The sequence below is a fragment of the Pelophylax lessonae genome (genome assembly GCF_965119305.1).
Source record: "Pelophylax lessonae genome assembly, chromosome: 2".
Taxonomy (NCBI): domain Eukaryota; kingdom Metazoa; phylum Chordata; class Amphibia; order Anura; family Ranidae; genus Pelophylax; species Pelophylax lessonae.
The window spans coordinates 553,489,645-553,505,575 of record NC_138769.1 but is presented as its reverse complement, the minus strand read 5'-3'; the positions used below and the strand labels follow the sequence as shown (position 1 = coordinate 553,505,575).

Genomic DNA, 15,931 nt, shown 5'->3' with positions numbered 1-15,931 from the left:
TCCAATTCAGATTTTCAAAACAAAAAAATTTCAAAGGTATATACTCCAAAACATTTTCTTGTACATGAACAGAACTAACAATTTTTGTTTTAATGCGTACTGTTTTCGTACGAGAAACTCAGATATGAAAGATTGCGCGTGATCAGAAACAAAAGAAAAAGTAAAAAAAAAAACATTTGTCCTTTAAGATTTTGTACATTTAGTACCATTCTCAGGTTCAGCCTGCTGTGAAACATCAAGGAAAGCTGGACGATTGTTTTTCTGGTTTTCTTATATTGTGTACTGTGCCTTAGGCAAATATATGATCTTCCAGCGGGTTACTAAATACAAATGGCCACATGGTTAGCCTATAGAGCAGGATGGAGAAAACATGCTGCACATCTGGTTCTAGATAATCATATGGAAAATGCTAGCAATCAGACAAGATTTCTATTCTGCTAGATGAGCCTATGAAGGGCTGTGTATGAATGTGACTTGAATTATCTCTCGATTAAAATGTATTTATTTTTTTCATCAAAGAATGTAACTACATATGAAGCTATAAAAGATGTAAATAGTATTGTATTGAGAATTGAGAAGTGTGATCTCTTGTAATCTTGTGATGTTGGCCACTAAACAGCATTAACTTAAATTTCTCTATCGCTCATTGACAGACGTAGTCTTCTTGATTCTCAAGAGCTGGGTTATGTTGTCTCCGCAGGAGTAGGACTAGGCAGAAAGACAAAACGTTCTGGCTCCACCTTAGGGGCAGTCCCTGAGGGTATATCCTCCCTCTCTCTGCTACAGGGAATCAGTTTTTTTTCTGTCTAGTCAGGAGTAAGGACCTAAGTTCCTTGCTGGGATCTTTTGGTCCTGGCAAGACTTTTTTTCTTTAAGAAAAAGACATTTTTTAGGTAGTTTTCTCCAGTGTTTTTTTCCTGTGAGATCTTCAAGCAAAAATGCCGGACTGGGCGACACTTGTGGTCACCCCAGCCGGCCTACGAGCGCGCGCAGACCATGGCATTGCGCTTGGTCGGCCGCGACATATTCAAGTAAGTATGCGGGGCCGGGCGACGGGCTGGATGTTGAGATCCAGTGGTCACCCCGGTTTCTGCCTACGAGCGCGTGCAGACCAGAGCTCCGCGCTGGGTCGGCCGCGACGGAGTCCCAGTGAAGGGACTGACTTTGCGAGTTAAAAGTCTCGCTTGGACGCCAGGTACCAGAGAGTCGAGGCGTCCGGAGTGGTCCACAAACCCCCACCCCGGTGGAGAGGGTATTGTGAAGAGAGGGTGCCTGTCGGTTCGGTATGGTGAGTAAACGTTCCCATTTTTCCTCGTTATGAGGCAGTATGTATTATGGGCCCCTCCATATATGGTCAGTATATATCTGATACTTACAAGTCCCCCTTGTAATACAGCATGTGTTTGTGGGAAGTGGACTTGGTTTAAGAGCTAACACTCTACCCAGCAGACTGTAACATTACAGCAGACATAGGAGGTATAATCCTACCTTATGTGTAGTGTATCTTCTGTAGATCCATATATCGCCTCTTAGCAGAGATGCAGGTGGATGTGCTGGGAAAACGATTTCGGCGGTCCGCCGCCATTTTGCCGTAGACCGAATGCATGTATGTCCTCAGGTCACGCCGGCCGCCATGTTTCTGGAGTCTTATGTCTCTTCTATGGGGGCGGCCATGTTTTGTGAGCCCAGCTACCTCGTGGAGAGCTGGGAACGCCGGAAGGCGTACACAGGGGGCGGAGCCACGCCTTCTACCCGGGAAAAAGCAAACAGCTCCTTCCAGTCTGTGTAAGACAGACGCTGACTGCAGTTGGTTGGAAACTGCACTGCATCGGTTGGTGAGCCTTGGGGGTCCCTCTCTCTCTCTGTGGGATCGAGAAGCAGGTACTCTGAGGGGCGCTATTGCGCTAGGGGGAGACACACAAAAAAAAAAAAAAAAAAAAAGTTTTTTTGTTTTGCTGGCAAAGGTGTCCTGTATTAACATGGACCCTGCCACTCATGTATCTCCTCCGGATCCCCTCGAGGGGTCTGCGGGATCCTCCAGCACCCCATTGACAATTGAATCATTGTCAGCTATTATGGAAACTTTTGTGTCCCGGGTGGAAGTGGCTTGTCAGGGACAGGGCGCAAGAAAGCGACCCCCGCCTAACCCCTTATTATCTGAAACCTCGGATTCAGACTCTGAGCCTATTTCTGCAGTTGCAGGTACTTCATCTGGGATTGGTGTCTCGGATCCTGTCTCTTCAGACAGTGAGGAGGATGTTTCGGCATCCGCCATAGCCCGAGAGGAAGCGTTGGTAAACGCACTCATTGTACCTGTTCAAGAGACCTTAAGGTTACAGGGTATTCCATTGGAAATAGCTGAAACTGAAATCCCTTTTGGGACTAAAAAACGCATCAAAGTGGCGAAGGTTTTTCCATTGCCCAAATGTTTTGGCAATCCAATCGAAGAAGAATGGCGTCTGCCAAAACGCACTTTTACTATTTCTAAACGCATTGACAGGCGTTATCCGTTTGAGGAAACCCTTATTAAGAAATGGACAGAACCACCTGTGGTGGATTCACCAATTGCTAGATTGAATAAAGCCACGGTTATTCCTTTAGAAGACGCTCCGTCTTTTAAAGATCCAGTGGATCGCAAGATAGAAGCTATGTCTCGCACCATGTTTTCCTTGATTGGATCAGCTTTCAGACCTATAATAGCTATTGGTCTGGTTTCGCAGGCTGTAACTGAATGGACCAAGTGGTTACGCCAGGACTTAGAAGAGGTCCCTCAGGCGGTATCAGATTTGTTGGAACAAATGATACAGGGGTTACAGTTTGTGTGTGATGCGGCGTTAGACGCCACTCCATTATTGGCGCGAGCATCAGTCTCAGCAGTGGTTCTCAGGCGTACACTGTGGCTAAAAGGTTGGTTAGCCGACCAAGGTTCCAAAAAAGCATTGGCTAATATCCCCTTTTCAGGAGAGCGTCTATTTGGAGCCAACTTAGATGAGATCATTAAAGATCTCACGGGTGGAAAGAGCACCTTTTTACCGCAAAATTTTAAAGGTAGAGGAACTCGTCAAAGACGAGGGCCTTCTTTTTCTGCTCACAAGAGGTTTTTTCTTCCCGCGGGTGAAAAAACTAAGTCCTCCAAAGCTCCTGCAGGAGGCGTCAGGGGTCGTTGGTCGGGCAAGCAAAAGCCCGCCCCCTCCAGACCTGAAGATAAACCATCCAAAGCCTGAAGGTGCGCCCCCACCCATAACTGGGGTGGGGGGACGTCTTCGCCGGTTCCCGGATCCATGGCTTTCCAGAATCCCGGACAAATGGGTTTGCGAAGTCATAAGGTCAGGGTTTCGATCTCTCCCACCGGCGCGATTCTTCCCTTCCAATATCCGACTATCCTCAGATCGTTTAGAAGATCTGCGGAGAGCAGTCACAGATTTACTACAACAAGGAGTGGTAGTCCACGTTCCTTGGACAGAACGGTTTCAAGGGTTTTATTCAAACCTGTTTACAATACCCAGGAAAGAGGGCAAAGTGCGTCCAATTCTGGACTTAAGAGCACTCAATTCTTTCGTCAACATAAGAAGATTCAGAATGGAGTCCATTCGCACGGTAGCAGCCTTCCTGCATCCAGGGGATGTCCTAGCGTCCATAAACATCAAGGACGCCTATCTTCACATTCCCATTTTCGCAGGACATCAGCGGTTTCTACGCTTTTCCGTAGAGGAGAACCACTATCAGTTTGTGGCGTTACCTTTCGGTCTCGCCACGGCTCCGCGGGTCTTCACAAAGGTGTTGGCCCCAATGTTGGCACTTCTGCGCCAAAGAGGTATATCGATCCTTGGTTACCTAGACGATCTTCTGCTTCATGCAGAGTCTCCTCAGACCTTGCTACAAAACATAGAAATTACTATGATTTCTTTACAGGAATTCGGGTGGCTGGTGAACCAGCAAAAGTCATTTCTGGTTCCCACCCAGAGGCTCGTATATCTGGGTCTAATTCTAGACACAGTCAGGACAACAGTTTTTCTTCCGGTAGGGAAACTCCGAAAGATTCAATCAGCAGTCCAGTTGTTACTGTCCAACAGCTGGTCTTCCCTTCGGACTTGCATGAGGGTTCTGGGGTTGATGGTGGCTTCATTCGAAGCAGTCCCATTTGCCCAGTCCCATACCCGAATTCTTCAGCAAGAGATTCTTCTCAGATGGAATCGGAATCCGGAATCCCTGGACAATCAGATCCGATTGAGCAAACAGACCAGAGAGTCTCTGGTCTGGTGGCTTCGGTCTCCGATGCTCAGCCAGGGAAAGTCATTTCTGCCAATATATTGGACGATAGTGACCACGGATGCCAGTCTATCCGGATGGGGAGGAATTCTCGGTCAGTTATCTGTCCAGGGACTTTGGTCCCCGGAAGAATCCAGGTTACCGATAAATGTATTGGAACTGAGAGCGATCAGACTTTGTCTGATTCACTGGACCGAGCAGCTCCAGGGCAGCCCGGTTCGGATCCAGTCGGACAATGCCACGGCCGTGGCTTATGTCAATCACCAGGGGGGCACCAAGAGTGTCCGAGCGGCCAAAGAAGTGGCTTGCATTCTTCGCTGGGCGGAACGATTTGTTCCAGCAATCTCTGCGGTGTTCATTCCGGGGGTGGAGAATTGGCAGGCAGATTATCTCAGCCGTCAGACCCTGGATCAGGGGGAATGGTCCCTCCATCCAGACGTTTTCCACCAGTTGTGCCTACGGTGGGGCACCCCGGATGTGGATCTGTTGGCATCACGATTCAACAGGAAAGTTCAGAGATTCGTGGCTCGCTCCCGCGATCCTCTAGCAGAAACCGCAGACGCACTGATCGCCCCGTGGGGGCAATACCAGCTAATATATGCCTTCCCTCCTCTCGCGTTACTGCCAAGACTTCTTCGCAGGATAGAGGAGGAAGGAATTCCAGTTATCCTGGTAGCTCCGGACTGGCCTCGTCGAGCTTGGTACGCCGACATGGTCAGACTGGTGGCGGACGTCCCGTGGAGACTTCCTCTCAGGGAGGATCTACTGTCTCAGGGACCGATCTTCCATCCTGCTTTACGATCGCTGGCTTTAACGGCCTGGCTATTGAGACCCAGGTGCTGAAGGACAAAGGTTTGTCAGCTTCAGTTATTCCTACTCTAGTTGAAGCAAGGAAAGCGACTTCCAGAAAGATTTATCATCGCACATGGAAGTCCTACATTGCATGGTGTGAACCTTTGGGGTTCCATCCTCGGTCTTATTCGATTAGTCGAATATTGGCTTTTCTGCAACAAGGGGTTGAGCAGAAACTGGCCTTGAGTACTATCAAGGGTCAGGTCTCAGCATTAGCCATCTTCTTTCAGAAGCCTTTGGCTACTCATTCCTTGGTGCGGAATTTCATCCAGGGGGTGCGACATCTGGCTCCGCCAGTGCACGCGCCGTTACCCCCCTGGGATCTTAATTTAGTGTTGTCGGTTCTTCAGAAACCTCCCTTTGAAGATATTAGGGAGATTCCTCTACCCACGTTGTCCCAGAAGGTGGCCTTCTTGGTGGCTATTACTTCTGCACGCAGGGTGTCAGAACTGGCCGCATTATCTTGTCGTTCACCATATCTGGTGGTTCATAGAGATAAGGTGGTTCTTCGTCCGAATCCATCCTTCCTACCAAAAGTGGTTTCAGAATTTCATCTGAATGAAGAAATTGTATTACCTTCCCTGTGTCCTAAGCCCAGTCAACCTCGGGAGTTTGCTTTACACTCCTTGGATGTGGTCCGGGCGATCAGGGTATACTTGAAAACGACAGACTCGTTTCGCAAGACGGATTCACTTTTTGTGATCCCAGATGGACCCAAAAAGGGGTTGCCTGCATCTGCCGCGACCATTTCCAGATGGATCAGACAGACGGTAGTACAGGCTTATTCTATTAAGGGTCGGGAGCCCCCGTTCCCTGTTAAGGCGCACTCCACTCGGGCACTTAGTGCGTCATGGGCCTTTCGCCATCAGGCGTCAGTGGTCCAGGTGTGCAAGGCGGCTACCTGGTTGTCGGTGCATACCTTTACTAAACATTATAAAGTTGATGTAATGGCATCGTCTGATGCCTCGTTTGGCCGCAAGGTTTTGCAGGCCGCAATTTGAGGAGACCAGTGGTCTACCTCGAGGGTTTTTTCCGTTGGAAAATTTTTCTTTAGTCTCATTCTTTGTTTATAATGAGCCTTTAAAACTTCTAGTTTGGCACCAGTTGGGCCTTCTAGATTGGATTTGATTTTGTCAATCCCACCCCTCATTTGTGGCACTGCTTCTGGATGTCCCAGCTCTTGAGAATCAAGAAGACTACGTCTGTCAATGAGCGATAGAGAAAAATGGATTTTTGTAAGATCTTACCGTAAAATCCTTTTCTCTTAAGCTCATTGACAGACGTAGTACCCGCCCCTCTATCATTGAGTTGGGTTGGGTTAAATTCTCTGTACTGCTTTAAAACAGAACTGATTCCCTGTAGCAGAGAGAGGGAGGATATACCCTCAGGGACTGCCCCTAAGGTGGAGCCAGAACGTTTTGTCTTTCTGCCTAGTCCTACTCCTGCGGAGACAACATAACCCAGCTCTTGAGAATCAAGAAGACTACGTCTGTCAATGAGCTTAAGAGAAAAGGATTTTACGGTAAGATCTTACAAAAATCCATTTACTTTAATGTAAACTCGTATATCCCTGAGAAAAGTTTACAATTAATAATGAATGTAAGCAAAACCTATTTTACAAATATCAGTTTGTAGTTTATGCCCCCCTTTTCCAAACACACACATTAAAAAAACGAAATTTCATGGGTTTTCTGTGTTCCCAGGTATAATCGTTAACCAAATTTGTCAGTGTCTACTTTACATTTCCTATTGTAACTATTCAGATTCTTAAACAGCACAGCCATTTGTCATCCTATTAAATCAGGGATCCTCAAACTACGGTCCTCCAGCTGTTATGGAACTACACATCCCATGAGGAATTGTGAAACTCTGACGTTCACAGACATGACTAGGCATGATGGGAATTGTAGTTCCTGAACAACTGGAGGGCCATAGTTTTGAAGACCCCTGTATTAAATTCAACATATGTGGGGTGCATCTAGAACTTTTGTAAAACGTGAACTCAAATACTTACCTGTGTGTTTTTATATAGTAGGCTATTATTTGACATTGCTTTTATTTGTTTCTCTCAGGTGCCCAATTGAAATCTCTCCTGATCTCCCTCCTAATGTGATTGAATTAGCCAGCTTGAACGCAGAGGTCACCCCCCACCTCTCCACCCGTCGGAATAAATGTCGTGTATCACCCACCCAGCCAGGAGCTTCTGGGAAGCTACCACCACACAGTCAGGAGAGGTATGTTTATTTCAAAGCAGTGCAGGACATTTTTTATGTTTTTTTATGAAAATCCTGATGAGGTATTTTTGAGAATGTCTATTATTTTTACCTAAACTATTATTGATTTCCATATTTTTTACTTTCATATTTTGCATGCTTGTTTCTGTGAGTTCTAAAGCCACTGGGCTAACATGACAGTGAAGACCAAAAGGATTTATAGGAGGTCCACAATGGCAGCTTCCATACTTGCCCAGTTCCTTTGGGGAAGCCTGTGAAAATGGGTCTCAGTAAAAATGGTGGAAATGCAGGTGTTGTTCATAGAAAGATGCACTGTAGCACTGACGAGACAGTACCGCGGCTGAGCAGTTTCGTAGCTGGGTACGTAGAGCCTGATGTGGATTCAGGGACTCTAGTTCCCTATCAAATTTGCTCCCTTTTCGATTAAAAGCAGGCAGTGGGCAGATTAAATAGACAATCTGCCTGCTGTCCAGCACAAGGAAAGAGTGTACTTGTTGGGGAACTAGTACCTCGCCTTCCCCATTAGACTCTGCCAACTGTCAGTGGTTGGAAGTAGCCAGTCAGCTGTAAAACTGACAGTGTCCTTGGCAAACAGTAAAAGGTGGAAAGAGGAGGGGTTAGTTGAAGCAAACAAACCATCCTGCTAAACAGCGTACAAAGACAGGCACTCTGTCTGTTTGTGAATGCCAATTTCTCTATCGCTCATTGACAGACGTAGTCTTCTTGATTCTCAAGAGCTGGGTTATGTTGTCTCCGCAGGAGTAGGACTAGGCAGAATGACAAAACGTTCTGGCTCCACCCTAGGGGGCAGTCCCTGAGGGTATATCCTCCCTCTCTCTGCTACAGGGAATCAGTTTTTTTCTGTCTAGTCAGGAGTAAGGACCTAAGTTCCTTGCTGGGATCTTTTGGTCCTGGCAAGACTTTTTTTTTTCTTAAGAAAAAGACATTTTTTTAGGTAGTTTTCTCCAGTGGTTTTTTCCTGTGAGATCTTCAAGCAAAGATGCCGGACTGGGCGACACTTGTGGTCACCCCAGCCGGCCTACGAGCGCGTGCAGACCAGGCATTGCGCTTGGTCGGCCGCGACATATTCAAGTAAGTATGCGGGGCCGGGCGACGGGCTGGATGTGAATCCAGTGGTCACCCCGGTCTCTGCCTAAAAGCGCGTGCAGACCAGTGCGCTGAGTCGGCCGCGACGGAGTCCCAGTAAAGGGACTGACTTTGCGAGTTAAAAGCTCGCTTGGACACCAGGACCAGAGAGTCGAGGCGTCCACAAACCCCCACTTCGGTGGAGAGGGTATTATGAAGAGAGGGTGCCTGTCGGTTCGGTATGGTGAGTAAAACGTTCCCTTTTTTTCCTCATTTATGAGGCAGTATATATTATGGGCCCCTCCATATATGGTCAGTATATATCTGACACTTACAAGTCCCCCTTGTAATACAGCATGTGTTTGTGGGAAGTGGACTTGGTTCAAGAGCTTAGTGCGTCATGGGCTTTTCGCCATCAGGCGTCAGTGGTCCAGGTGTGCAAGGCGGCTACCTGGTCGTCGGTGCATACCTTCTCTAAACATTATAAAATTGATGTAATGGCATCGTCTGATGCCTCATTTGGCCGCAAGGTTTTGCAGGCCGCAATTTGAGGAGACCAGTGGTCTACCTCGAGGGTTTTTTTCCGTTGGAAAATTTTTTTCTTTAGTCTCATTCTTTGTTTATAATGAGCCTTTAAAACTTCTAGTTTGGCACCGGTTGGGCCTACTAGATTGGATTTGATTTTGTCAATCCCACCCCTCATTTGTGGCACTGCTTCTGGATGTCCCAGCTCTTGAGAATCAAGAAGACTACGTCTGTCAATGAGCGATAGAGAAAAATGGATTTTTGTAAGAACTTACCGTAAAATCCTTTTCTCTTAAGCTCATTGACAGACGTAGTACCCGCCCCTCTATCATTGAGTTGGGTTGGGTTAATTTCTCTGTACTGCTTTAAACAGAACTGATTCCCTGTAGCAGAGAGAGGGAGGATATACCCTCAGGGACTGCCCCCTAGGGTGGAGCCAGAACGTTTTGTCATTCTGCCTAGTCCTACTCCTGCGGAGACAACATAACCCAGCTCTTGAGAATCAAGAAGACTACGTCTGTCAATGAGCTTAAGAGAAAAGGATTTTACGGTAAGTTCTTACAAAAATCCATTTTTTGTATTGGTCTTAATAAACTCCTGTTTTGTTAGTACCTTGGCAGTAAGCTAAATTCACACAGCCTTACACAATGATGAACATTTTTATTTAGTCAGGTGACTGAAGTTTTAAATGCTATTGGAGTTGACTGACAATAACTGGTGTGTGGGGTTTTTTTTTTTTAATGAAAACTACTTATCCATATTCTCAAACTGTTCACACCAGTTATTTTAAGACCAATAAATATATCAAAGCGATAGTCCAAGGGGTTGGTTTGCTAAAACTGGAGAGTGCAAAATCTGGTGCAGCTCTGTATAAAAACCAATCGGCTTCCATTTTTTTTTTGTCAATCCTTAATTGAACAAGCTGAAGTTAGAAGTTGATTGGCTACCATGCAGAGTTGCACCAGATTTAGCACTTTTTCGTTTTCGTAAAATTAACCCAATTATGTTATATGATGCACTAGCCAAATTGTCTTCCACTATTTCTTCCAAATATGATGCTACCAAATTAAAATTGCCAGTTTTTCTCACGAGTCTCATTTGGTTTCACAGCAAAATGTCGTGGTTTAGTGGTATCTTGGTTCCCAAAGTGGATGAGCGCAAGACGGCATGGGGGGAGCGCAATGGAAAGAAGGGCAAGCGCAAAAACACATCTTTGTGTGGTCCCCGTTACATGAGCTGCCTACAAGACCCTGAGATGGAGCGCAACAGTCGCAACAACTTTAGCCTCCGTTGCACTTGGCAAGAGGACCATTACGGAAAGAAAGGAGTGGGTGGTGACCTGGGCCTCAAATCTGTTGCTCTTGGTTTTGAGGACGGGGAAGTCAAGGGCTCCAAAACAGGTTCAATGGAAGCAGTGGGCATGGAGGAGGGAGAGCACCACCTGACACCCAAAGAGTGCTGGACTAGGTTCCTACAAGTGTTCCAGTCAAAGAAATTTCAGTCTGCCAAACTGGAACGGCTGTACCAACGCTATTTCTTCCAGATGAACCAGAGCAGTCTAACTATGCTGATGGGGGCCCTGGTACTGGTCTGTCTGGTTATGTTGATTTTTCATTGCACTCATGGGGAGCTCCGGATACCTTATGTTTGTGTACTTGCTATTGCCATGACTTCATTTCTGTCAGTCATGGTTATCTGCAATCGTAATGGCTTTCACCAAGACTACATGTGGATTGTCAGTTATCTAGTTATTGCCGTCCTGTTTGCAGTACAAATTCTTGGGGTCTTTATGGTCACCCCACGTAGTGCCTCTGAAGGAATCTGGTGGAGTGTTTTTTTCATTTACATCATCTACACATTGCTTCCTGTACGCATGCGGGCGGCAGTACTAAGTGGAGTCATCCTGTCCTCTCTGCATTTCATCATATCTTGGAGGCTAAACGTCGATGACGCCTTTCTCTGGAAACAGGTAAGATCTCCCATCCCTTATGTCAAAGTTCACAATAGTTTGTGAAAGTGGAGAAGGAGCATCAAGTCAGATTCCTTCTTTCCTTTCAAGCACTAGAAAGATAACTGATGGAAAGCGACTTGTTATGGGGGTGCATCTCTTATTTTTTTTTTCTCTTATGTTAGTACTTATAATGATGCTATGTTAATATGTACCCATCTCTAGTGCAAAAATACAAGACTCAAGTCATCATGAGTTTCAGTATTATCTGAAGAGCAGAAAATGCTCTGGAGGAGAGTCGCATTCTAAATTTTAAGATTGTGATAATTTTGCTGTGGTGAAAGTGAATTGCAGTCTTTAGAAAGTACATGGGTGAATTTAACCATGTTACTTTTAGCACTTAGCTTTCTTTGTTTGACAGGAATATAACCTGGACTGTGCTTTTGGCATGTGTGTGGATGTGTTATTTTGCCATTATATCATGCTGTATATATTTTTATAACGGTATGAGATTAGTATTCAGTATATAAATCCTTTTATTCATTTCAAAAGTTTATTATTTTTTTTTTTTTTGGGGGGGGGGGGGGTCATTCACATTCACATTCACATGTAGAACCTAGATACCCACCAAAAGTGACCAGGGTGTTGGACAAAGATACCTACCAAAAGTGACCAGGGTGTTGGATAAACTATAAGGCTGCTGTGGGGTTTTAAACTGCAACAGCAATTTTTATTTTCTGTAAAGATTTAAAGTAGATGTAAACCCTCACATATACCAAGTGAGGTGAACAGTCTCAGATAATAAACAGAGATGAAACAAATCTCCCTACATACGTTTTATTTATATATCTGCTGTCTTCAGCTTTCTACATTGTTTAAAAAGTGAACATTGTGTTAGAACTTTTTCATCCTGTTCCAGGACTGGCTGTGGCATCTTGGCATATACTGTGTGACAGCTGATTGGAGGAAAGGTACCCCCCCCCCTCACCTTCCACATAGGCAGAGGAAGGAAGAAACTTGCAGAGCTGTGCTCTCTGCTAATCTATCTCTATACACCCACCCAGACACAAATTTCAAGCTGCTTTTATCTCCTGTGTAGGAAAACTTGTCAGACGTTATCATGCAAATAATAGAGGAAGGAAGCAGCAGAAAGACACGGGACTTAGGGCTTTGAAGAGAGATAAGTAAACACTACAGATATATGTGCCCAGGTCAAATTTAATGAATGGGATTTACATTCACTTTAAACCTTTAAAGCATAGCAGCACCTCAAAGGTCCAACTTGAGAGGTTGCAAAAAGTGGAAGCCTTAATTCCTGGCATCCCATAGTTTGTCCTGACTCATGGCCATATTACTTTTGTTTGGTGTGCAGGTTAAATGACAAGTAAATAGCTATCCTATATGATAACCATGCAAATAGGTTTATTCTTGTTCCCTGGTTGCCCCTCGATCTTTTGTTATATGATGCTGTACAACCAAACTTTTAGTCTGGTCCACAAAGACAAGGCTGCAATGACATCTGAGAGTGTGCAGAGCTGGAAAGAATTGTAACTGTGGAACACAATGGCACTTTTTTACAGTCTCCAGATTCGGGACTGTAGCTCACAGGGCAGCCCGATGGAAAAGATGGCTGCCAGATTAAAACTGCAGGCTGCTTGGCAAATAAACTGTGTTCTTCAGTGTGTTTTTCAATTGCAAAGCTTTACTGGAGTGGGCCTTTACTGATCGGGATCAAATCAGTCAGATCAGTGATCAGATTGATTAGCTCAATGTCTAAAAACATTTCCAACCTGTCCATTCTGCTTTCCAGTGCTTGAGGCACATGCAATCCAATGTTTTGTTTGTGTGTGTGTGTGTGTGTGTGTGTTTTTATTTTTTTTCTGTTAACTATACAATAACAGATTTGTTTTGTTCTATAATAACTTCAGAACTACTTGGACCATGAAATCATTTGACTCCACTGTATGTGTTCCAATAGCTTTTTAATGAAAGGGTTTGTACTAGAAGCATGATGTGTAAAAATAGAAAATAATTATAGTAAAATGTTCTGTAATGAGTAATAGCGATTGACTATAGAACTGGTGCTTGTTTTGGTCTGTGAGCAATTGTATCCTGTAAGTGTAAATAAGTATTTGACTTGATGATCAATTTTATCAATGTTTTAATATAGTTGATGTTGTCACCTAATTGTGTAGACAGACTTTCCTGTAAGATAAGTTATAAAAACACAGTGTTCATGGTAACAACAGCTTGTATATGACTTGATGTCATGCTGGTCTAATATGGGGATGTTATATCAGTTAGTGCAGTTTGATCTGTTGTTTGATTTAGCTCCCATTCACATTGACTGCGGCTTTGAAATCGCATAATTTCAAAGCTGTATCTCAATGCGATTTTGGGAATACATCTGTGTGGCTTCATGCACAGTTGTCCATTTAAGTTGTACCCTAAATTGCCAAAAGTAGTGCATGTACTCCTTTTTCAAATCGGCGTGGCACCGCAAAGTCGGCCTTGCACCGATTTGAACAGTGCGATTGCCAGCAATAGGATGTGACTTGTCACGCGGTTTGACCTGTCAAATCACATGACGAGTCGCTCCAATGGGAACGGGGGCTTGGGCATGGATATTAAAGTGGAGTTAAAAAAGAAAATCAAAAATCTAAAGTGTATACTCAGCCATAGTTTGTGTGTGTGTATTACAGTACATATTACAGCTTTTTATCGGGTGCGCTTGTAGCAAGCCCATGGCAGTTATGGTATTGTATGAGTCTCATGCTGTGGTGCTTTGTATAGTATGTCTTTGATGTTTCCTCTCCTTGGTTTTTACTGAGGAAAATTTGTATTTCACTGATAACTTCTATTAACATTTGGTTCAACACTGCCAGGTAATAAAAACTGTACACAGTGTTTTTTAATTCCTGGCAACCAGCACAACTTAAAAAAAAGATATAGAAACAACCTAATAATGGGCTAACAGAGGACCTCAAGGCACAAAAAAAAAATATATTAGCTGCGTGCTAACTCTTTCTCTTTAAAAGCCTACCTCTCTTTTCAGTTGAGCGATCCAAAGTCGCCTCCAATGGACCCATGGAGTCTTTCCACTCCTAGGAGAAACTCCAAGCTGACGCTGTGACACTGTGCCCATGCAGCCAGGGAGGACTAGATGGGACATGCATGCATTGTGGCTGCAGTGGCACTTGGAATTATGGGATATGTTGAGTGTGCACTCCACGATCGGAAGTACTGGGAGGCTAGGCTCAGGAACCTAGAGGCTGTGGTTGTGTAGACAACAGATTTCAAGTGTTTCTGGACTTTTCTATAAACATATATATTTTTTTTTCAATACAAATTTAATTATGATAAAAAATATGAGAATTTAGTACTTTTAAGAACAGAATGTTGACACTATCCTAATTGTAGAATTAGGCCCCTTTTACACACGCTGGATCTGGTTTTTCGAAGCAGGGGATCTATCCGCTGATCCCCTGCTGAGCTGAGTGGAGTGGCTGGATGACAGGTCTGTGTCCGCTCTGCATAAACAGACACATTCTGCTCTGCTCTGCCGGTTGCGGAATGTAAACGTACCGGCTGTTCGTTTACACCCGGCTGCCCTCTGATTCAATCTAGCCAGAGGGAGGGCAACTGACCCCCTTCTGGTTTTTGTGTTTTTTTTTTTTTTGTCGAACCCAGATGTAGCCAAATGTAAATGGACACAAGTCTGTTTACATCCAACTGCCCATAGAGGAGAATGGATGGTCCAATCGGGTTCGGATGAAAAACGGACAGCCGAACCCAATCGGACCTCTCATGTGAAAAGGTCCTTATACTGTAGAAATACTTTACTTTCCTTAAGGCCCCTTTCACACTTGTGCGACTTGTCCTGTGATTTGGGACTGCAAAGTCGCATGACAAGTTGTACTCCATGATTTCCAATGAGTACTGTTCATATCTGTACAACTTCAAGTCGCAATGACTTCAAAGTAGTCCCTGCACTACTTTGGGCTGATTTTAATGCGTTTTGAGGTCCAATGACATAGGCATTACTTCAAGTCCAGTCAAAATCACGTGACTTTTAGGTCGCACAAGTGTGAAAGGGGCCTAAATAAAAAAGTACCTTTAGGAGGTAAGGTGATGCTGTAATGCAGGGCTTGACAATATTGCTTCGAATCTAGGAGCCAGCTAAAAAGGTTAGGAGCCAGCTTTTTTTGTCGAGCCCTGTCATAGGGGGTGATCCCCATGCTCACCACAGGGGACCCCCCTGATCCCCATGCTCACCATGGGGACCCCCCTGATACACGCCTCATCATGGGGGTTCCACTGATCCCCACCCTCACCATGGGGGTTCTGCTGATCCCCACGCTCACTATGGGGGTTCTGCTGATCCCGCGCTCATCATGGGGTGTTAAAGGGATGATCCTGTACACACGAGTTTCAGTATTCCTACCTAGACCCACCTACAGTACAGTTTATGGGGGGGTGGGGATGACAGAACAGCTGGGGCCCCTAAACACTGTACTGTACAATGTCTGCCCAGACCTCTGTAGTTCCATGGTGTGAATGGGCCCCAGCAAAGGATGGGAGAGATGAGCAGAAGGCTGGGGGCTTGGCTATCCTCGCCTCACACAGGAGCCCTGCACTTAATGGCTACCCACGTGTATTTGTGTGCCACTACCACACTCTATACAGGAGACAAGTCACTATACTGGCAGATGCTGTCCGCCCCTCTCCGCTCTCTTCCTCCGCTGTCTTCCCAGAACCCTCCTTTCTGTCTCCGCTTGCCAGAGTGACGGGCTGGAAGTCTGGCTTCGGGAAACTGATCAGCCTTGCTAGCTGCACCCAGAACTGTGGCCCGACAGAACCCGTCCAGAAAAAAAAAGCACGGAAGAAATTCCGTGCTTTTGGCCACTGGACAGAGAGATAATGGGCGTGACACTCATGGTGCTAGCATATGATAGGCTGAGGGATACCGGCTTTAGGAGTTAATCGTGCCTGGTGCTAACAAGTGAATGGGCTGACA

General features: G+C 45.2%; 1 protein-coding gene across 1 annotated transcript in view; it reads left to right on the top strand.

The window, feature by feature from the left end:
- ADCY6 (adenylate cyclase 6) overlaps nucleotides 1-15,931 on the top strand; it is a 370,168-nt gene that overhangs the window by 100,521 nt on the left and 253,716 nt on the right. Inside the window, exons 2-3 of the mRNA XM_082245102.1 lie at nucleotides 7,194-7,355; nucleotides 10,077-10,935. Of these exons, the coding sequence (XP_082101228.1) occupies nucleotides 7,194-7,355; nucleotides 10,077-10,935 (1,021 nt within the window). The remainder of the gene's footprint in view (nucleotides 1-7,193; nucleotides 7,356-10,076; nucleotides 10,936-15,931) is intronic.